This window comes from Budorcas taxicolor, chromosome 7 (genome assembly GCF_023091745.1).
Source record: "Budorcas taxicolor isolate Tak-1 chromosome 7, Takin1.1, whole genome shotgun sequence".
Taxonomy (NCBI): domain Eukaryota; kingdom Metazoa; phylum Chordata; class Mammalia; order Artiodactyla; family Bovidae; genus Budorcas; species Budorcas taxicolor.
This window is the reverse complement of record NC_068916.1, coordinates 107,060,919-107,085,919: the sequence shown is the minus strand read 5'-3', so window position 1 is coordinate 107,085,919 and position 25,001 is coordinate 107,060,919. Positions and strand designations below refer to the sequence as shown.

General features: G+C 39.5%; 1 protein-coding gene across 1 annotated transcript in view; it reads right to left on the bottom strand.

The window, feature by feature from the left end:
* Nucleotides 1-25,001, bottom strand: part of FER (FER tyrosine kinase) — a 459,494-nt gene that overhangs the window by 275,170 nt on the left and 159,323 nt on the right. Inside the window, exon 9 of the mRNA XM_052643475.1 lies at nt 19,627-19,816. Coding sequence (XP_052499435.1) covers nt 19,627-19,816 — 190 coding nt within the window. The remainder of the gene's footprint in view (nt 1-19,626; nt 19,817-25,001) is intronic.

Sequence of the window (25,001 nt, the reverse complement as noted above, 5' to 3'; positions counted from 1 at the left end):
TGAAAAAGCTGGCTTAAAACTCAACATTCAAAAAACTAAGATCATGGCAGCCAGTCCCATCACTTTATAGCAAACAGAAGGGGAAAAAATGGAAGCAATGACAGATTTTATTTTCCTGGGCTCCAAAATCACTGCAGATGGTGACGTCAGCCAGGAAATTAAAAGACACCTGCTCCTTGGAAGAAAATCTATGACAAACCTAGACAGCATATTTAAAAAACAGAGATATCACTTTGCTGACAAAGGTCTGTATGGTCAAAGTCACGGTTTTTCCAGTGGTCATGTATGGATGTGAGAGTTGGACAATAATTCTTCAGTTGAAGCTGAAGTATTGATGCTTTTGAACTGTGGTGCTGGAAAAGATTCTTGACAGTCCCTTGGACTGCAAGGAGATACAACCAGTCAATCTTAACAGAAATCAACCCTGAATATTCACTGGAAGGTTTGATGCTAAAGCTGAAGCTCCAATGCTTTTGGCTAACTGATGCAAAGAGCTGACTCATTGGAAAAAGACTCTGATGCTGAGAAAGACTGAGGGCAGGAGGAAAAGGGGGCAGCAGAGGATGAGATGGTTAAATAGCATCACCAACTAAATGGACATGAATTTCAGCAAACCCTGGGAGATAGTGAGGGACACAGAAGCCTGGCATGCTGCAGTCCATAGTGTCACAAGGAGTTGGACATGACTGAGTAGCTGAACACCACCACCTTGACTTTTACATTTTCCAGTTGAAGAAATACCTATTTATTCCTACCTTCTGATTTCTGAGTTTAAACCTTTTGCTGGGCCAATGCTGAAAGTATATTTCCCACCCAGTGGTGACTTAATATGTAGTAATCTTTCGTAAAGAACATTGCCAAGTCTTGCCTAAAACCTAAGTAGATGATTTTCGGTTCTCTATTACTTTCATAAAAAAAGAACTCTAAGAATTATCAGTTAGGCATGATTCCTTCCTTAGAAATTATTCCCTTTCCCCTAGAATATTTTTTTACTTAAATATTTGATGATTCTATTTATTATTATGAATTCTAACAGCCTGCCCAATATTCAAAAAATACTTACTAAGTCTCCTCTATTTGCCAAGTACTGCTCAAGGCCAAGGAATTCACAGTAAACAAAATGAAAGTGCCTATCTTTGTGGAGCTACAGATCGAGCGTCTAGCAGGGATTACAGTGAAAAAAATAGACACCAACATCATAGATATGTACGAAATAAAATTCCATAGCTAAATGAATTAATAACATATAAATACACATTTTAAAGTACTTAATGCATAGAAACACATAGAAGAAACCTGTGAGTATATGCTACATCACTTCAGTCATGTCTGACTCTTTGCGTTCCTAAGGACCATAGCCCACCAGGCTCTTCTGTCCATGGGATTCTCTAGGCAAGAATACTGGAGTGGATCGCCATGCCCTCCTCTAGGGGATCTTCCTGATCCAGGAATCGAACCTGAGTCTCATGTCTCCTGCACTAGCAGGCGGTTTCTTTACCACTAGTGCCATCTGGACCCACTCCAGTGTTCTTGCCTGGAGAATCCCAGGGATGGGGAAGCCTGGTGGGCTGCCGTCTATGGGGTTGCACAGAGTCGGACATGACTGAAGCAACTTAGCAGCAGCAGCAGCAGCAGCAGTGCCATCTGGGGGCTTCCCTGGTGGCTCAGCCGGTAAAGAATCCACCTGCAAGGCAGGAGACCTGGGTTCGATCCCTGGGATGCAAAGATCCCCTGGAGAAGGGAAAGACGACCCATTCCAGTATTCTGGCCTGGAGAATCCCATGGACTGTAGAGTCCATGGGGTCCCAAAGAGTTGGACACGACTGAATGACTTTCACACAGTGTCACCTGGAAAGCTCTAGAAAAAAACCTACCATATAGTAAACATTAGCCAACAGAACAGTAGTAGTAGCAGCAAAGATTCTAGAAGTGCCATGGAAGAAATGGAAAAGCATGATAAGATAAATTATCATGGCAAGGTGTAGAAAGGCAGTCAAAGAGCCTCTGACATCTAGAGTAGTCAGAGCGGTGTCTCAGAATGACATTGGCGTTGAAATGATGAAAAGAGTTCTTCCTCTAAAGAGGGAGGAAACAGAAAGACCCTGAGATGGGAAGCGGCGTGACCTGATCAAAGGACAAATAAAATCCGGAGGCCAGACAGCAGGGGATGGGAAGCGGTGGGCGGCTCTGCTCAGAGGAGGTAGGCAGGGACCCGCTCATGCAGTTTAAGCTGGGCTACAAAGCCTCATTCTAATTACACTGGGGTGCCCCTGGAGCATATACGCAGGAGAGACACAAGACCACAAGGAGGTCTCTCAGCCACATCATGGGAAACAGAAGTATGGGAGGCAAGGACACGGGAGCAGGCCAGGCTACAACTTACAGAGCACTTTCTCAGGGTGACCACAGGGGTCACCCTGGTGACTCAGGGTGACAAGACGCCAGATCTGGGGTGTATATTGGAGGCAACACCATGATAACTGACGGACAGAATGGATGTGAGATTTCTGAAAGTGTGAACACAAGGGTAATGCTCACGATTTTTGGCTTTAGCAGCTGATTAAAGGTGACATCATTTACTAAGAAGTGGAATACTGTGAGAGTGGCAGGTCTGAGGGTTTTGACCAATAAAATATGAGATTATCGGTCCAAATATGAATGAAATGATCAAATTCTAAGTCAGTCTCTTAAACAAAGTTCACTTTAAGTACGTCTTCTTTAGGCAGATAACTGTCACCCATTATATAATACCAGAAATAACAAAGAATTTTAGATGATATGAATAACCAAAACACTATTGTTACATATTCAAGAACCAGCTGGCAAGGTGATGACTTTTGGTAGGCATGCTAAAAATAGAAAACCTTCACATATAAATTTCAAAACTGTATGCATTTATATTATTTTTAAAATGTAAGGTTAAAAAATAGCTCAATTTCAGAAATTTGGTTTCTCTGACACTGAGCTCCACCTGCTGGTAATTTCTTATCTTTAGGTATTACACTACAAAAAAATTTTTTTAATGTGTTTATGTAGAATATCGGAGAAGGCAATGGCAACCCACTCCAGTACTCTTGCCTGGAACTCCCATGGACGGAGGACCCTGGTAGGCTGCAGTCCATGGGGTTGATAGGAGTAGGACACAACTGAGCAACTTCACTTTCACTTTTCACTTTCATGCACTGGAGAAGTAAATGGCAACCTAGCTTCCAACATGAATATACTGAAAAGTCACATTGAGAATACATCATGGTAACTTTTTCTCTCTTTATAGCTACCTTTTATTAGCTATATGCCAGGTACTGTGCTAAACATTTTTTAAAACATTACCTCATTAATTTTCAAAACAATTCTATGAGATTTCTATGACTTGGTACATTTTACGAGCAAGGATATTTACCTCAGAAAGGCTATGTGACTTCGCATATGGTCATATCTTTCATAGCATAGAGAGGATCTGAACTAAATTCTCTCTGACTACAAGTCTGCTGGCTTTATAAAACCGGTGACAATGCTGAGAATTTAGACAGAAAATTCTGAGCCTGAATCTGAGGCTTTGATTCTGATCAAATTCCTTATCTCTCCAAGATGCTCTCACCTATAAGGCAGGAATCACTGCCCCCTTGGAGGCTGCTTCTCACTGACAGTATTTTATGTCTAGCATGCAGTCAGCCAGTTTCTTCTAGTAATTTTCCTGAAGGAACATATTAGAGCAACCTAATGTGCGAGGCTTTAATTGGCCAAATGTCAATGAGTCAAATCCACTGTCTCTAAAAGAATAATCTTTCAGGAAATTTTAAATTTTGAATTGTAATAGACAGTAAAAAAATCTGTTCAGAAAAATCCTCCAAGATGGAACATTTCAAATAACAGCAAGATTTTCAGAATTCTTTACTTATCTTTAAAATCTATAGAGTGATTATACATAAAGCCAACAAAAAATAAACTACCAACTTAAATTAAGAATGATCACCTTGTAAACAGTGAGATAAACAGTGAGACATCAATTTATCTTGAACACTGCAAGTAAAAATTGAAGTTTAACATTGACAACTTCCTTTTAAATCATCAGTAATAGTTTCTAGCCCTAACAAAGGACAAGCTTTAGATAATTTTATGGGAGCTTTGTTTTCACTAACAAATCAAAATTATTTTAAACATATAAAATATTTCCAAGAGTCCCTTGGACTGCAAGGAGATCCAACCAGTCCATTCTGACGGAGATCAACCCTGGGATTTCTTTGGAAGGAATGATGCTAAAGCTGAAACTCCAGTACTTTGGCCACCTCATGCGAAGAGTTGACTCATTGGAAAAGACTTTGATGCTGGGAGGGATTGGGGGCAGGAGGAGAAGGGGACGACCGAGAATGAGATGGCTGGATGGCATCACGGACTCGATGAACGTGAGTCTGAGTGAACTCCGGGAGATGGTGATGGACAGGGAGGCCTGGTGTGCTGTGATTCATGGGGGTCGCAAAGAGTCGGACACGACTGAGCGACTGAACTGAACAATTTTTAAACATAACCTAATTTACTAGTAAATCCTTCTAACCTTACAGATCTACCTGCAAACAAGTATAGGATACCTGCAGTTGAAAACTTTTTCCAGGGAAAATAATCAGTCACCGCATAATCTAACTGCAGCTGAGAAAAATGGTACTGAGTCATTAGAAGGACATACAGCTCATGAATTATTCTAAATCGAGATTATATTCCTGGATAGACTCAATTTATAGACAGCTGTATTTTTAGACATCCATGGGCTGATTCTGATGTTATAGCCTCTACTTCCATGAGGGATTCTAGATTCTGAAAGAGATGGCCTTATGAATCTCTTTCCAGAATGAGCTGGAATCGTAGTAGTGATATCGTCAAGGGCACTGTCACAGCAGAAGTCAATGTTAAAGCCTCAGGTAAGAAATTCTGTTAGAGCCAAATACAGCAGAAAGCTCTGCTTCCCCTGCAATGTGACATGCTTTCTTTTATTTAACAGTAACTACTAACGTTATCTTCTTTTCCATTCTGGCCTTTGGGAAGCTTAGAGACAAAATAATCGCTCTACTGTAGTAACTAAGTGTGTTATAATCTACGTAGCTTTTCCTCCAGTCTTAATACCCCTGTTACAACCTCCTTTTCTCTGGTTCTGATTTTGTTTTTTATTTATATTTTTCTGGTTATCACTATCATCAGCTACCTCGAATACTCTGAGGACTAAGGCAGGAACTGAATGAGAGAATGACACAGTATATAAACGATAAATTTGAAATGTGCACAAAAAGCCTTGTAACGGGAAGATCACAGATCCCCAAAGTTAATGGTCTTTTTGGCAAACAATTTAAAACAAAACCTGATTATCTAATGTTGGTGACATCACTGTCTCTGCAACTTTCAGACCCCTAGACATGGTCATTCTACTAGGCTGCCGTTTTTAGAAGCGACACAGTGGAAGCTTCCAGCAACAGCTCTTTTTCACTTCCTGTAAATCAGCCGAGGAATTCTGCGGAAACGGGAGGGAACGCAGGAAGATTTCCTCGCGTTCTTTGCTTTTTAGCATTCTAATCCCCAGTCACACTGTACAGCCACTGAGCAAGAAGTCAAGCTGTCTCTGACTCTGACACTGGGAGACAGGAGAGAGGCAACATCCCTGAAAATCATCCAAGAAGTTCTACAAGGAATGGCAAAGAAAAACTAAATGAGCCTTTCAAATTCCTATGGAAAACAACACACCAGCATTCTCTTCACAGCATGGCTAGTCCATGCTTGTTTTACTCCTCACATACCAAATATCTTAAGTATCTACACAAATTATTTCATCACTTTAAAAGCACGGTCTATCTTTCAAAATAGATATAATTTAATTCCTCAGCACAATTCTCAAATTATAACATGCAACCACTAAATTATAATGAGACCTCTAAATTGTATGCTGTCGTGAAATGCTAGAAAGTAGAAAGGTACTTTCTCTCGGTGAGTTAAAGAAACAGTGAAGAGTAAAAATCAACATGCTCGTAACAACAGCCTGTCTACATCACTAGGTACATCAATTAAAAAACAAGAAACTGCAAGGGGCTTCACTATCAACAAAGGAGACTGGCAGAGAGCCTTCCTGATTAAATGCACTTTTAATATACTAAGACAATTACACGAATAAAGGGTGACATAAAATACTCACTGCATCATATCAGAAAACACTGCCTGATCAAACTGTGGGATCCCACGTTCAATTAGTTTTTATTAGTTGTGAACTCAGGAATTAAATTATTGCAAGCATGATCAAATGTGATATAAACTAACGATGGCTACAAAAAAAGTCTATGCATTTTCTATTATGCACAAAGGGAGGACAACAAAGGGTTTCAATGAGAATTTTCATGCTGATTTGAATTCCCTCTTTTGTCATCCAACCATGAGTGAATATAAAGAGTTATCTCACAGTCTTCTTTGCTAATAATTTACCTGCATTGGAGACTAATACATGCAAAGACTATAGCTATTTTATAAATAACAAAAATGAAAAAGGCTCACAATATCAAAAGTACAGATATTTGTAACAACTACACACTGTTAACATAAGCTATCTCAAATACCCATGATGTAAATAATAGCAAACCAAAGCAGCTATAGGTATAATGGAAGTCTATTCTCACTCATACCCTGTGCCAATAAATTACAAATTTCTCTTTGGGGGAACCAATTATTTGGAACTAAATTATTTCTATTTGTGGGTAAACATTAAAATTTTCCATTTCATTTTTTCTTATTAAATACTACCCAATAAAAACCTTTGGGAATCAATCATTATAATTTGGCTCTTGATGTAAAACTTGAAAATAATAAGAATGAAGTTTACTAAGTATTGGAACCACAAATCACATCCATATATTAGATATTTCTGAACTACAAAGTAAAATTTTGACACCCTTAGCTTGGTTCAATAAATGTTTTCATTTTATTTTCAATTAGCACGCAGTCCTCTGCCGTCTCCTTTTTCTGAGCCCCCTTCCACTCTTTCCTTTACGTACCTCTCGTTTCTGTATTTTGTTTGCCTCCTGTTCTTTGCCTGCCGTCTTCTTTGCCTTTCTTCTCTTCTTTCCCTCACCAATCCGATCCTGTTTGGCCAACCCTGCTCTTAGTCCTTCGCTCACTGGCCTCTGAACCAGCTGCCACTCGCCTTTCTGGCCCACCTACCCCACGTGCTCCTTGCTCTTGCTAAGCCCATGTGTTTCCACCTGTAGCCCTCTACCATTTCTGGTTATATCACAGAAAAAGAGGTCAGTTCTCCTTTCCAAAATTTTAAGACCTTTTCCTTTAGCTTTCTCCTCTATCCTAATTTTCCCCCCACCTCTCTCAACCTAAACTACTTCTGAAAAAGGAAAGGGACAGGCTTAAAGACAAAATTATGAAAGAAACTAAATTCATCTCCAGCAATTTCTGAGTTTCCTTTCTAACACCAACATGCACTCTCCAGCTTACCTATCTGTATTAGGATTTCATTCAAAGGATCTTTTCACACACTAGCACTGGCCACATTCAGGGTGACTGCAATTTCTGAGTTTCCTTTCTAACACCAATGCCCACTCTCCAGCTTACCTATCTATATTAAGGCTTCATTCAACGGGTCTTTTCACATGCTCACACCGCCCACATTCAGGGTGACTGCCACTCTGGTTACCCCCACGCCTTGATTTGAGGCACATTTTATTATCTCACAATGCTCAATATGCTACTTTCACAAGAGGCATTCAGAACTCTAAAAGACAAAAACTTTATAAGACAAAATTCTGTGCCCAATAGTCCTCAAACTTTTTTCAGCCCCAAAACACCTGAAGGGTGCAACACTCTCACAGCAAGCGCTACAGGTAATTATGGCTCGTGTGCAAAAGAGAAAGGAAGGGAGAAATGCTGTCCATGGAGAAACCCTCAAGCTTCAAAACGAAGGCAGATGAAAGGATCTGAGTTTGTTTGTCTTCTCTTGTAGCCCCTGTAACATCTACCACACAACAACTACGCAGCAGGAGTATAAATGATTTCTTTCTGAAAGTTATCTCTCCTTCCAAGGATTAAATGATTTTTAAGCAATTCTGAGAATGTATCTGCAAGAATTAGCCTCTACTGTAAAAGATCTCTAGATATATTCTGACAGAGAAAATCTTCCTTAGTTCAAGATCTTATCATTTGCCTGGAATTTGCACTAAAACAATGATTTTAAAAATTAACACTTGAGTCTTAATCTTTTAAATATTAATACTGAGAAAGAATTTTCTACAGAATACTATAACAAAAGAGAAAATATATTAGGATTTTAAATTCTATCATTAGGTACCAAATGAAGCAATCAATCATAATATTCACATATCCTCCTTATGAAATCCTTCAATTAAATTAAAGAAATTAATATGTCATAAAATAATTTTCAAAATTTAAGATGAAAGGCTTTGGAGATAAAAATATATGAATTCCTTACCACATGCAAGGTCAACTGTCTGCCTATAATTCAAATCAAAAGATGACATATTCTCACATGAATTTTAAGACAAATACTATTCAACTTAATACAGGAATTAGCAAATAAGTTGTAGAGACTGAAATAACTTTTTTCAGGTTGAAGGAAATTAGATAATTTTTTAAATTTAAAAGAATATCCTAAACACGACATGCAAAAGTTTATATGCCAAGTAGTTGCTTTTGACTGACCTATTTTTAATGGGTGCAAAAAAAACACACAAGACTATTAATGTATTATGGAAAAAAATACATAATGTATTATGTATTCATGATCAATAGGAACTATTAGCAATTTATTATTCACGATTATCATAACAAATTAGTCATGTACTTAAAAGTCTTTTTCATTCTTCATATATTGAGATCTCTCCTCTGTCTTTTCAAATAATGTATCTGCATTAAACTACCATAAGATAGTCTATTTTTTTTAATTTTAAATAACAGAGAATCTGTTAACACTACTTCTATAAGTAAACAGTCCAAAAAATACACAAAAATGAAATCTAATTACTGTATGAATAATAATGAATTTGTCAATAAATTAAAATCTGTATTAATTTAACTTTTTTGTGTGAATCTGCATATTGCATTTAACTTCTCTGCTTTCATTTTTTATGTTTGAGTATTATTTCAGTATTCCTAATTTCCTTGGACATGTAGATATGGGGGTCATAAGTTAACGTTTAAATCATGACAGAAGGTAACAAAGCCCACAGATAACATAATTACAAAGAAAAGAAGGCCTTGGGGTAAAGGCAAAAATCTGAGGAATATTAATGATCAATTTCATCACAGCCCTTAACTCTGATGTTTTCTTGTTAATCAATTATTCATTACAACTTTCTGCCTGCTGAATGTAGATTTTTCAGTACAGAGACTGTTTTACTTTAGGATGTCTCCATCCATGGCACACAATAAATATTCATGCAAGTTGTCTGACTGTTTACTAAGAAGGCAAAGGAAGGAAGAGGAGAAACAGGGACAAAAGTGCAAGACACAGAAAAGAAGAGGAAAATGAGCAAGGGGGAGAAGAAGGAAAAGAAAGGGGGCAAAAACCTACTGCGCACTAAACGCCTTCCTCCCTAACGCCGCCCAGGGCTTCTGATAACAGTCCCTAACGCCGCCCAGGGCTCCTTAAAGCACCTCTGCCTTTGCAACACGCGTTTAGTCCTGATAACAATCCTATGAAGGGCACGTCACTAACCGCAGTTTACAGATGAAGACATTGAGCTAAGGTGGGGGGAGGCAGAAATCTACTTAAACACAATGAAAGTCATGACGGTTTGACTCAAGTTTCCACATCTTTCTCTACCCTTTGTGCTACATGGAAAGTCACTCAGTCGTGCCCCACTCCGAGCGACTCCATGAACTGCAGCCCGCCAGGCTCCTCTGCCCATGGGATTCTCCAGGCAGGGATACTGGAGTGGGCTCCCATGCCCTCCTCCAGGGGATCTTCCCGACCCAGGGATTGATCCTCGGTCTCCTGCAGTGGCAGGCGGATTCTTTACCACTCGTGCCACTTGGGAAGCTGCTAGGAACAGGGGCTGCAGACGACCTTTTCAAGTTAGTGTTTTCATTATCTTTGGAATAAATACACAGAAATGGAATTACTGAATTGTGTGGCAGTTCTACCTTTAATTTTTTTAGGAACCTCCATATCGTTTTCCATAGGGGCTGAACCAATTAATATTCCCACCAACAGTACCGAAGCATTCCTGCCCATTCACATCCTTGCCAAACACTGTTATCTACTGTTCTTTTGATAATGGCCATTCTGATCAGAGTAAGGTGACATCTCATTGTGGTTTTGATTGGTGGTTCCCCTATGGTTAGGATGTTAAGGAATCTTGACCTGAATCATTTGGAAAAATCAACAAATTTTTTATAAGGACGCAACTCTGAGTGAACTCCGGGAGTTGGTGATGGACAGGGAGGCCTGGCGTGCTGCGATTCATGGGGTTGCAAAGAGTCGGACACGACTGAGTGACTGAACTGAACTGAACTGAACTGAATCATTATCACCTCCTAACATCTTTGTTTTATAAATTAAAAATCTGTCCATCAAATAAACATAAAGCACATTATCTCTAAATACTCTTTAATTATCAGACCCACTGGAGAATTTAATAATTTAATAAAACCCCACTCCAGTACTCTTGCCTGGAAAATCCCATGGACGGAGGAGCCTGGTAGGCTGCAGTCCATGGAGTCGCGAAGAGTCGGACACGACTGAGTGACTTCACTTTGACTTTTCACTTTCATGCGTTGGAGAAGAAAATGGCAACCCACTCCATTGTTCTTGCCTGGAGAATCCCAGGGACAGGAGCCTGGTGAGCTGTCGTCTATGGGGTTGCACAGAGTTGGACACAACCAAAGTGACTTAGCAGCAGAGAGCTAGTAAAAGATCAGCATGATAGAAATCTATGCCAAAGGACAGCTGAAAGCGAGAATTCATTAATCTATAAGACTGAAATACTAATGTCAATATTAATATAGTAATTACTGTCCATAACTTACATTGTTCTCAGATTAAGAAACTTAAATTATTTTAGAGTAAAATCTAAACCTATATAAACTGCACAAAATCCTCTAAAATGGATCTTACATATAATCTCCATTTATATACATAGAAAAAGTATAGGATTTCACCAAAGCTGTCTTAGTAATAACAAAATATTGTAAACCATGTAAACGTCATTCTTTGCTCAGAATCTTATTTCTGAGTCAGCATCACAGTGCTCACAATGGTCTGCCCAACTGTGTGATCTAAACACTTGCTACTTCTCCAACCCCACCCCTACTACTTCCCTCTGTTCCAAGCACACTGCCTTCCTTGGTGTTCCACCAACGCAAGAAACAAGCTCCTGCATCAGAGCCTTCCCGCTGCTTTTCCACTGCCTGAGATATTCTCACCCCAGGCAATCCCACCGTTTGCTCCTCAGTTATTTCAGATCTCTGTATAAACGCCACTTGATCAGTGAAGCCATATTTGACCACCATCCATATAAAACACCTCCCAGCACCCTCTTCTTCCTTCCCGTTTCATTTTTCTCAAAGAACTTACCACCATCTGACACTATACATACATATATGTAAATTTACTGTCTGTGTCCTTCATACCCTCTTCTTCCATCATTTTATTTTCTCCAAAGAACTTACCACCACCTGACTGCATATATATATGTGTGTGTGTGTATGTATATATACATATACATGTGTATATGTATATATACATAAGTCTGTCTGCTTCAGTTAAGAGTGCAAGGTCCACGAGAATGAAAAAAAGTTGATTTTGTTGACTACTGCATCCTCAGAACTTAAAATGGTACCTGATAGCTGACATGAAATAAATAAATATTTGTTGAACAAATAAATGAAAAAAAGAAGTATATATTCACTGTTGTAAATGATACTTAAAATATATTAAGCAGAAAAGTAAACAGTATTGTTATATGCTTTACCATTTATGTCAAAAGAGCAGAAAACATGTAATATAAATCCATGTTTATATCTGCATACACTGCTGCTGGAAAGTCACCTCTGAGGCAGGGCACCGAGGACTCACAAAAGGACACTGAGACCCCGTGCGTGCATATGTTCTACATATTCAGAGAAATTAGTTATGATGTTTGCCTTCATAAATAAGAAAAATAAAAGATAATCTAACAGAAATATCCACAATTCATAATTAAGAACTAAGTATCTTAACAAATTAATTTAAATGTGAACTAAGGTACATTATTAGAAAAAAAATGAAATAGAAATGTGTTTTAACAGTATTTCATAAAACATAAAATACATAATCTCATTTCAGTGTCACAGAAATCCTGGCAGACAAGCTGGGGACACATTTGCTCCTTTTATGGAAAAAAACACCAACTCAGAAAGGTTACGTAGCCTCACAAGAGCCCCACGGCAGAGGCAAAGCTCAGCTCAGGCCCCCTGGTCCTGGTCGAGCACTTTGCTCAGCACATGCGACAGGGAGGCTTGGGATTAACATTTAACTTCTGTGTTTAACAAAAGAAAATGTACCTGATGATGAAAACAGATAAAGCTTCTCTAATGTTGTCAATATGGTATCTCAACTGATAGCATTCCAATTTAGGGACTAACTATTAAAACTGAAAATACATTGAACACTACGGTAAAACGAATTACCACTGAATCATAATGGCAGACAATATTTAGTCAACAAACAAGATATTTTGTTGGCTGAAACGTAACAAAACAGGAATTTATTGACAGTGCTGTTCAATTAAGCAGAAATCAATAAAATACATAGAGAAGATAAATTTATATTGTGTATTACGCTAGTAAAAGGGCTTAAAATGTACAACTTCAGAAACATCAAAGTAAAGGCAATTATCTTACAGTAGAGCTAAAAACATTTAAAAAGAACTCATTCCACGGTGCTATCAATTCTAGCTATATCTGACATGTAAAGGAGGTTGAACAAAAATCATTATATTTGGCCTAATGTACACTCTGCTATAAAGTAAAATAATTAGATTACTCTGGAATAAAAAGGAAGTGCAATTCCTCAATTCAACAGACACTGTTTGAAAACTTAGTATGTTCTACAACTAGATAGCGAAAACCAATCATGTAATACTTTTTAACGAATTGAGAGAGAGAAAGCGAGAGAGTAAAGTCAGGCAATGTTTAGTCAGGGACTAGAAATCTTGGTATTGCCATCATTATCCAAGGGCAGCCAACAAAGAGTTTATCCTTCTACACTGCCCCAAAAGGCAGATTCTTCTGCCTGCAGAGCTAAAATTGCAGAATAAGATAAAATAATCCTTGGGTCCATAGAGCATTTAAACAACGCAAAATGCCTTTACCATTAACAGCACATTTAATCAGTCAATAATTCAATTTGATAAGAAAGGACTTGTCTTCTATATCACTTCTCAAAGTACAGTTTCCATTGCACAGTGGTCCCTTCAGGACACTCTGAAAAAGGATTGAGAAAGGATGGGACCAGTATTTCCAGAGAGAGAGCATTCTGTGCTATAGTTCTCCTCTTGGGCATTTGATACAGAAAGTTAAGCAAAGTCCTGCAGTCAAATCAGGAAGTGTCCTAACCTGGCAGGTCCCAAACTACAGAACTCATTTCTCCGTGGAAGGTATTTCGAGGACACCAAACTCTTGACTTTCTACCACCTCACTGGTCACTGCTCCTCAGTTTATGCTGACTGCTCCTTGTCCGGATCTAACTTGCAGCACCCCAGAGTGCAGCCCTTGCTTCCCTCTTCTTCTCTGCCTTCTTTCACTTGGTGACCTTCTACAGTCAAATAGTTTTAAACACCATTTGATGCCTGCAACTCTCAAATGTATATCTCCAGTCCAAAACATGCTCTGGAACTACCAAATGTCCACACTGATCGGGTGATTTATTATTTTTCTTTCTTTCTTTTTTGGAAAGACAGACAGAACCCTTGCTCTTCCTCACCAAGGCTACTCTGTGTGTAGTCTCTCCCTGCACTTGAAAGGAGAGTGAAGTCGCTCAGTCATGTCTGACTCTTTGCGACCCCATGGACTGCAGCCTACCAGGCTCCTCGGTCCATGGGATTTTCCAGGCAAGAGCACTGCAGTGGGCTGCCTGCACTTGAAACCAATGCTGTTCCTCTAGAGCTCCTCCTCAAAACCTTAAAATTGCCCTTGACTCCTCTCTCTCATACCCCAGACTTAATCCACAGGAAATCTCATGGGCTTCCCTGGTGGCACAGCCGGTAAAAGTGTCTGCTTGCAATGCAGGAGACCCGGGTTTGATCCCTGGGTTGGGAAGATCCCCTGGAGAAAGAAATGACAACCCACTCCAGTATTTTTGCCTGGGAAATTCCATGGACAGAGGAGCCTGGTGGTCTATAATATAGTCCATGGGGTCACAAAGAGTCAGACATGAATGAGGAACTTCACTTTCACTTTCAAATATCAAACCATACCCAGAAACGAATCACCTCTCACTGCCTCCCGTGACACCATCCTCACTCTCTCATCTTCTACCACCCGGGTGTGGCAAAAACCCTATTCTTCCAACCTTATCACCTCTAAGTATGTTATTGACACAGCGATCACTGAAATCTCAAGTCAGAGCACGTCCATCTTCTGTTATGACCTCCTCACCCAGCGGCTCCCCTTTCAACCAGAGAAAACACATGACCCTTCATTAGGCCAGAGAAGGCAATGGCACCCCGCTCCCGGACTCCTGCCTGGAGAATCCCAGGGACGGAGGAGCCTGGTGGGCTGCCGTCCATGGGGTCACACAGAGTCGGACACGACTGAAGCGACTTAGCAGCAGCAGCATCCTCATTATGCTCCCGGGACCTGAGACCTTCTCTTATCGCTCCTCACTCATTCCCTGTCCTCTCACCTTCCCCCTGCCCAGAGCTCCTCACTGTACCCTGGACAGTCCAGATAGGTCCCTGCCTTTGTCTTCGACATAAACACATCCTCTGACTAGAATGTTCTTCTTCCGGAAATTAAGCGGTCTACTAGCTTCCCAGTTCAAGGTTTTGTTCAAATGTCACTTTCTTGTGTAAAAATTGATCACTGGATGCCTCTGAATGCTAAGCAGGACTATGAGGTATTTTATTTTATCTACTATTTTTATTTTATGCAGTAGGAATATATTGTATTTATTTAATAACACTCACTCATTTGTAGTTATTAAACCAGCATATGTTGTTTTCAGAAATCTTGAAAATTAAGAAAAATAATACAGAAAAAAATTTCCACCAAGCAGAGATTCTGTGATGGCTATTTACCTATTATTTCATTTTTTTCATTAAAAAGAACATTGTTAATATTAAAATGTCACTTTCTCAAAGATGCTTATCTTTATTTCCATTTAAAATTGTATCCCAACCTCTGACCCACTAGGCCCCTGACCCCCTATCCTGTTTTGTTTTTATGCCCTGGCATTTAGGATCTTCCAACATAATATACAGACTTCTCTGGTGGCTCAGACAGTAAAGTGTCTGTCTACAATTCGGGACACTCGGGTTCAATCCCTGGATAGGGAAGATCCCCTGGAGAAGGAAATGGCAACCAACTCCAGTACTGCCTGGAAAATCCCATGGACGGAGGAGCCTGGGACTCCATGGAGTCGCAGAGAGTCAGACACGACTGAGCGTTCATTCAATCACAATTACAATATAATATATAGTTTATTTATTAAGTGCCACTCACCACAGAATGTCACTCCTAAGAGTCTTCATGAGTTTTATTCACTGATATATTACAAGTATCTAAAAATACCTTTGACACCTAGTAGGTGATCGATAAAGACTGCCTTAAATGTATAAATGAAACATACTTGTCCACAAATAATAGATAATTACTGTGCAATGTTGTTTTTGTTGTGTGTTGCTGCTCAGTCGTGTCAGATTCCTTGAGACCCCATGGACTGTAGTCTGCCAGTCTCCTCTGTCCATGAAATTCTCCAGGCAAGAATACTGTAGTGGGTAGCTATTTCTTTTTCCAGGAATCGAACTCACGTCTCCTGCTTTGCGGGCAGAGTCTCTACTGTCTGAGGAAAAGTAAGGAAGCCCTTACTTTTCAATACTTGATATTTATCGTTTTCTCCTTGGTATTTTGGCCAAAATTAGACTTCGGGTGAAAAAGACAACATTAGAGGATCAGCTTCCCTGGTGACTCCGACGGTAAAGAATCTGCCAGCAATGAAGGAGGATCGGGTTCAACCCCTGGGTCGGGAAGATCCCCTAGAGAAGAGAATGGCTAGCCACTCCAGTATTCTTGCCTGGAAAATTACACGGACACGGGAGCCTGGCGGGCTACAGTCCATGGGGTCACAAAGAGTTGGACACAACTGAGCGACTTTCATTCTTGCTTTCCTGGCAAAGATGTTTATACTACTTGCCTACACAATCTTTCAGATTTCTGTAAATTAACAGATGGGCCGTTATTCTCATAAAATTACAAAGCTGAAAGAAATGTCAATACATCTGACAGCCTAACGAGACTTCTAACCGTGATATCTGAATCACCTTGGAATTTTTTAAGAATATACACTCCATGGGCCATCTCAGCAGTACAGCTCCTTAAGGACGCTCTTCCACAGAGGCAATCACCACTGAGGAGTCTGTGTCTTGGTTAACACCGCCATTAACTGGGAAATGTAGAATAGTTAGTGGGCTTCCCTGGTAGCTCAGCTAGTAAAGAGTCGACGTGCAACGCAGGAGACCCCGGTTCAGTTCCTGGGTTGGGAAGATCCTCTGGAGAAGGGACAGGCTATTCACTCCAATATTCTTGTGCTTCCCTGGTGACTCAGATGGTAAAGAATCCACCTGCAGTGCAGGAGACCTGGGTTTGATCCCTGGGTTGAGAAGATTCCCTGGAGGAGGGCATGGCAACCCACTCCGGTTTTCTTGCCTGGAGAATCCCATGGACAGAGGAGCCTGGCAGGTTACAGTCCATCGGGTCACAAACAGTCAGACACAACTGAGAGACTACGTACAGCACAGAAGAGTTAATACCTACTCTTAAATAAGACTGAGGCCAAGCTTTACTATTTTTCACTGCACTATGGTTTAATTTTTAGTTCTTCCAGTTCTTCCAGTACTCAACTAAATTTCCCTTATTGAAATACAAAGATAGAATTTATAAAGAGGAGAAACCAATGGGCCTGCTTACCTGAATTTCAAGTATTTTGGTAAAATTACTCATAATGCTTAAACAGACATTTAGGGAAATACCATTCATAGTTTTAATATTTTGACTTTTTGAATAAAATGAAAAGTTATATTCTAATTATTACTGAAAGGCTGAATTATGCAAAAATTTCATTGGTATATGTGGGAGTATTATTTAGTTGTAAGAACTATGAACTGAAAATAGTTTTTACTTGTTTTGTAAAACATACTGTAGAACGTCATTAATTGGTATCAATTGGTGGAATGTCCTGTTTGATTTATAAAATGTTACTTTATTACTTTAAACTACACACAGCATTTCTTTGTAAATTCCTTGAAGACTTACTACAGGCATTACTTCAATGGATAAGATGTATAGAAACAAACAGCATTTCAGCTATTTAAAATAAATTGAATAAAATGAAACACCTGATATCACTTCCTAAAAGTTCATAAGATATTATCATCATTTAAAAAATGGGTACAAGAGAAGGTCTGAAAGTACCAGAAAGCAGTTTAGTCTCTTAAACTGTATTATGTTGTGGTTCAGTTCAGTTCAGTTCAGTCGCTCAGTCGTGTCCAACTCTTTGTTGGGTCCAATTCATTGCGACCCTGTGGACCATTGCCAGTCAGGCTCCTCTGTCCAAGGGATTCTCCAGGCAAGAACACTGGAGTGGGCTTCCGTGCCCTCCTCCAGGGGACCTTCCCAGCCCAGGGATCAAACGCATCTCTAGTTTCTCCTGCACTGGCAGGAAGGTTTCTACCACTGATGCCACCTGGGATCACAATCTGTATTAGATATACTACTCATCCATTCATTGAAACACCTCTTCTTCAGTGATTGCTGCTGCTGCTGCTAAGTCGCTTCAGTCGTGTCCGACTCTGTGCGACCCCATAGACGGCAGCCCACCAGGCTCCCCCGTCCCTGGGATTCTCCAGGCAAGAACACTGGAGTGGGTTGCCAAAGATAAAACTCTGAAGGATTATGAGTTCTTAATGAAATACTTAATGTCTCATTATATTTTAAATTGCAAACTCTAGATTTTAGTTGTAGTTATAAAATGGGGATATGTTACCATTTAGTGACAGTCTACCATTATATCAGGCTATGAAGTAACCACTTCCACAGTCATATGAGGACAAGGAAATATTATAAACCATACTCAGAGAATAAAAGCTTTACTAAGGTTTGAAAGCCAAGCAAAAGAATGACCTTCAGAAGTTTCTCTGTGGGAAAAAAAAAAAAAAAGACATATACCAGATAGTTACCAAAAATCATGAAATGAGAAAATTAACCTAGGAGGGTCCTCGGTCTATATAATAAGATCCTTATTATCTGGCAGGACAATAAAGGAGAGCAAAGAATTATAATTCACAATGTATTGCACAGGTCATTATGGCTCAATTAATTTAAAAACTGCAATAATCACAGTAACTTAAATACTTCATATTCATACCCAGATTTATCTGGAATTGGAAATTTCAAATGCAGTCTTTTTTCCTATGGAGATATTTCCTATGAATTCATTTAACAATTAAACTGTACTATTTAGAATAACATAAACTAAAAATTATTCAAATATCATCTATAGCATCATTAACTATAATAGCTCTACCTATGGACTGCACCCAGTTACCCACAGAAAAAAACAAGGAAACAGCTCAGGCTTTTTCAGCCCTGGCACTGTTAATATTCGAGGTTGAATATTTTTTTGTTGGGAATAAGAAGAGAGGGGCTGTGGTGGGCACTGTGTGATATTTAGCAGCGTCACTGGCCTCTATCAACTAGATACCAAGAGCATCCACCAGCTGGGAAAATCAAACATGTCTGGAGATATTTCCAAATGACTCATGGGTGTCAAAACTGTCCCTTGATAGAAACCACCAACATAAGATGGAAGAAGGAGGAAAGGAAGGGGAAGAGAGGAAAAGTATTTACACTAAGCATTCTTAAACAGTTAATAAATCTATACAAAATAAGTTGAATTACTAGTTGCTAGCTTTAAATGTGTTTATTGTAGTTAAAAGATATTTATAAGAAAAAATCTTTATAAGCAAAATCAATGTTTTATATTGTGAAAACAACAAAAACATCATCAATCTCAGATAAACTTCTACTGTTCTTAATAAGAAAGAAATCAATAAATATGTTTCTTATTTCTACCTTAAGAATAACACCCTACCTTCCTGCTGTATCCCAGGAATAAAAACAATTGCAGTCTTTGTTTTCAGATTTAAAGGCAAGAGAAGAGCTTTTTCCTCTGACTCTACAGGTGGTTTCTGAAAGTGCTCTCCAGGTGACCTGAGGTGACCAACAAGTTTATTTTGCATTTACACACAAGTTTAATAGGACCTGCATATTAACAAGAGTAATAACTTGTTATAGCAACCAAAATTAATTTTTGTATTCACTTATTACCTATATACAACTCCCTCAGCCTTCTCATTCACTTCCTCTCTGGCTTACCATAGATGTAACTGATCGTGCGTCCTCTTCATAATTGACTACTGGAGGTGGCTCTTTCCCGTCATTTTCTTGCACTTTTTGCTCCAGCAATTCTTTCTGGGCTGTGAACTTTGCCTCGGTGCATCTCAGCTGCTGGACTGACTGTTTCAGCTCTTCAAGTGTCTGTTTTTGGCTTAGCAGAAGTACAATACTAAAAGAGAACACATTTAATATAAATTATTTCAACTACTTTAGGAAATAAAGACTTTGAAGGAAATCATATACTGTATATATGTAGATTATGTTCCTTTCTTCATTTTCCTCTTTATAAGAGTCTTTCAGAACTATAAGAATTATGAAACTAAACAGATTTTGAGTCATCACAGTAGTTGTTAAATATTAGCATTAACAAAATGGAAGGAAGTGTTTGGAAGCAAAAACCAAATTCAAAATGCTTTCAAATTATTACGATCTATGGCACTCATTTTATTTTACAGCTAAACTGTCTACCTCACAAAGTACAGACATTTTGGTCCAGAAATGTAGAGCCTAAAATGAATTAATATGACTGAAGCAGAACCTTAATTTATTTTAAATCTCAAATGGAATATGGCTAAAATCAGATCTGTGCCTAGAGAATAAATCAAGTCAAGGTGACAGCTGGAAGCGAGCTGTGTCCTATTGTGAGGACTGTGTGCTTAGGGAAAGTTTTCTGACGAGGACTAACGAGCAAGTGAGAGCCCTCGAATCTTTCCAATACACACCGTTAGAAAGACAGCAGACCTCTTCATTCCTCCTTCAGAGCACTACAGAGGCCACGCGTTACCTTACTGTGACTTTTCTTACCCTTCAGGGCTGTCCCTAATAGGAACTTCAAATTAGTTAGCCCACCCTAAAGGCACAAGAAAGCAGGAAGCAGTGGTGAGGAGTGTCTTGAAGATGCTGATACCTGAAAGAGCTGCGCCATGCGCTGCTGAAAGCAAGTTAATAATGGACTACAGACCGTTTGGAAAGAGTCTCTTCAGCAAATGCTGCTGGGAAAGTTGGACAGTGCATGTAAATTGATGAAGTTACAACATGCTCACCACACACAAAATAAACTTAAAATGGCCCAAAGACTTAAATGTGAAACAAGATGCCTAAAAATCATAGAAGCGATCATAGTCAACAGGGTTCTACCGCACAACAGAGGGAGCTACATGCAATACTCTGACAAGCCGCCATGGGAAGGAGCGTTTTTTAAAAGTATGATCGTGTATAACTAAAGCACTTCGCTGTACAGGAGAAACTGATACAACACTGTAAATCAGTTACACGTAAATCTAAAAAATTGACCAAATACATGAGAAGATAAGCCAGACTAGGAGAAAAGATAAATGAACGACATATCTGATAGAGGACTGTTATCCAGCATATGTGAAGATCTCTTAAATATCAATAATAAGAAAACAAGCAAACTTCTTAAAAAACGAGCCAAAGACCTTAAGAGATACCTTACCCAAGAAGAAATACCGATGACAAATAAGCACATGAGAAAGTGCTTCACACTGTATGCCATCAGGAAAACGGAAATGGAAACGGCAGTGAGATAGTATTGGACATTTATGAGGAAGGCCAAAGCCCAGAACACTGACACCACCAAATGCTGGTGAAGAAGTGGACTGCAATCACCGACTGGAATGCACAATGGCACAGCCACTCTGGAGGACAGACCGGCGGTTTCCTGCAAACTAAGCTTACTTTTAACATGTGATCCAGCAGTCCTATTCCTTGGTATTTACGCAAAGGAGCCGAAAACTTACGCTCACATAAAAGCCCACATGTGGATATTTACAGCAGCTTTATTCATACTTGTCAAAACTGGGACGCAATCAATATGTCAGTCATCAGAAGAAAGGATAACTGTGCAAGGGAATACTTTTCACAACTCAAAAGAAACGAGCTACCAGGCCCCTGAAGACATGAGGACTCTCAAAAGCACATTATTAAGCAGAAGAGGCCGATCTGAAAGACTATATACGCATGACTCCAACTATGTGACACTCTGTGCAGGCAAACCTACATAAAGAGACAGCAAAAGGACCATGGCCACCAACAGCTGGAGCTGGTGGATGGATGAACGTGTGGAGCACAGACCATCTTAGTAAACATGCCCTATACGATGCCGTGATGATGGGCATAGGTCAGTACACACTAATTCACACCCACAGCATGCACACCACCAAGAGCGAGGCCGGATGCAGACTACAGACTCAGAATGACCATGCTGGGTCATTCTAGACTCATCGATTGCAGCAAGCCTGACGCTCTGGCAGGCGGTGCTGATCATGTGGGAGGCTATGCACTGTGGGAGAAGTGTGTTGGCAATCTCTGTGCCTCCCCCTCAGTTTTGCTGTGAAATTTAAACTCCTCTAAAGAAGTCTTAAATTTTAAAAATGAAGTATCAGTACAGATTTAGTAGAGTGACTCGGATAAAAAGTAATGGTAATATCAAATGCTGGTGAAGATGAGGCGAGACTATCGCGAACACATTGCTGGTGGGAATGTATAATGGTACGTGCATGCATGCTAGGTCGCTTCAGTCGTGTCTGACTCTTCGTGGCCCTAGGGACTGTAGCCTGCCAGACTCCTCTGGCCGTGGGGTTCTCCAGGCAAGAATACAGCAGTGGGTTGCTCCTTCAGGGGATCTTCCAGACCCATGGATCAAAGCTGTGTCTCTTATGTCTCCTGCATTGGCCTAGGGTTTAATGGGATCTTTCTGCATTAATCCTTCCAACTACATGAGTGACAGTCACTCAGACATATCCAACTTTCTGCAAACCTATGGACTGTAGTCCACCAGGCTTCTCTGTCCGTGGGATTCTCTAGGCAAGAATACTGGAGTAGGTTGCCATTTCCTTCTCCAATGGTAATTATCTCCATTAAAAATTAATTTAAACATATGTATCACTGGGAGTTCCCGCCTAGTCTAGTGGTTAGGATCCAGCACTTTCACTGTTGCAGCCCAGGTTCAAACCCTGGTTGGAGAACCGACATGTCACAAGCTACACGATGTGAGCAAAAAGAGAAAAGAAGTTTCACTACTATTGGTGCTTCCTGTTGTAATGTGAGGATTTTATTATCTCATATACCTTGGGTTCTTAACTAATCTCTTTAAAACAGGCCTTTTTAAATTCTTTTTCAGGAGCTCTAGATATCTATTGTGTCATATAAGAAATCACTTGAACATTTTGAGACACTATCCTAACACCAAGAATAGGAAATAAATAAAATGGAATACTATGCAGCCATGAAAAAGAATGAAATCCTGCCATTTGCAGCAACGTGGTTGGAGCTATCGATGATCATACTAAGTGAAATAAATCAGAATATAGACAAATACCACATGATATCACTTACATATAGAATCTAAAAGAGAAATGATAGAAACGAACTTATTTACAAAAAAGAAAAAGACTCACAGACATCGAAAACAAACATGATCACTGAAGAAGAAAGGTGGCACAAAGGGATATATTAGGAGTTTGGGATTCAAATATATATACACGACTATAGACAAATTACATAATCAACAAGGACCTACTGTATAACACAGGGAACCCTACTCAATGTTCTGTAATAACATACGTAAGAAGATAACCTGAAACAGAATGGATACATATACACAGGTAAATGAATCACTTTGCTGTACACCTGAGATTAATACATTACAAATCAGCCATATTTCAGTATAAAATAAAAATTTAATTTAATAAATAAGTAAATAGCTAAGCATCCTGGCTTTTAATTCAGATGTTTTTAAGAACAATGAGATTTGGGAAGGTAGATGCCCTATTACATAGCTCTAGTCCAAACGTTTTTTAGTTAATACATCTGATCAGCAAATTAAGGAACAATATTATCTTCATCCAGTTAAGTTCACTGAGCTCTACGTATAATGACCATTTCAAAAACATTATCACCTTATTATTGTTTAATAATTACTTTTAAAAAAATATTGCTGTAATCACTATATAATTATTTTATATGCTTATAACATCATTCAGCAAATGAGCTATACATATTTCAATAAGAAGTTAATTATAATAAATGCATAACTGTATAAAACAAGATGCACAGGAAGCTGTAAATAAATCGGAAACATGCAAGGGGTCAGGATTTATGCACGTGCTATTCACTGCCTACTTCTGACTACTCTTGTCAAAGTGTTAGATGCTCAGTCGTGTCCAGCTCTCCGCGATCCCACGGGCTGTAGCCCACAAGGCGCCTCTGTCCATGGGATTGTCCAGGCAAGAATATTGGAGTGGGTAGCCATTTCCTTCTCCAGAGGATCTTCCCAAGCCAGAAATCAAACCTAGGTCTCTCACACTGTGGGCAGATTCTTTACCATCTGAGCCACCAGGAAAACCCTTCTACCCTTTAGTTCAGTTCAGTTCAGTCGCTCAGTCATATCCGACTCTTTGCAGCCCCATGAATCGCAGCACGCCAGGCCTCCCTGTCCATCACAGCTCCCGGAGTTCACTCAACTCATGTCCATCGAGTCGGTGATGCCATCCAGCCATCTCACCCTCTTTCTTCCCCTTCTCCTCCTGCCCCCAATCCCTCCCAGCATCAGAGTCTTTTCCAATGAGTCAACTCTTCGCATGAGGTGGCCAAAGTATTGGAGTTTCAGCTTTAGCATCATTCTTTCCAAAGCACACCCAGGGCTGGTCTCCTTCAGAATGGGTCTCAGCAAAAATGCCACTTCCTAAACAACCCCTGACCACCCGTGTTAGGTGAGTGCTCCTCTGCCATTCTTCCATCTGAACTCCTGGTTTCATAGCAATTACCACAGTTGTTAATGTCTCATTTTATACTGGTCGACTCTACAAAAGCATAAGCTTCATGAGCCATGTGCCCACATGTGTCTTACGTTTCACTGCACTCATAGCCCCTAGTAGATATAACTGAAACATGCTGAGACAAAAATAAGAAACAGATACCTGAATTTGCAAGCCAGAACAATACTCCAGATGGTTCAAGCATTACCTTCACTATAAGCTGGATGTGAATCTTTGCAAGCCTCTGAAAATTTCTGGCCCTCAGATATCACATAATTTGCAAGATGAAATGATCAAATTGACTTCTCTAGATTCCACCTGGCTCTAAAAGTTATGATTTTATAATGTGTAAAGTATTTTTAAGTACCAGGTGATAATGGTTCATAACTATACAAAACTGAATTATCATTCACTCTCTGGAGTCAAATCAAGCATTAAAACGAGTAGCAACATTACCAGTTCTTTATGCCAATGAGTCATAAATGACATATGCTTGGTATATTTTCCCATAAAGTATTTTCTAATACAGTAGTCAAGGATCATAAATCAGAAAAAAACGGATATTACTTCCACTTG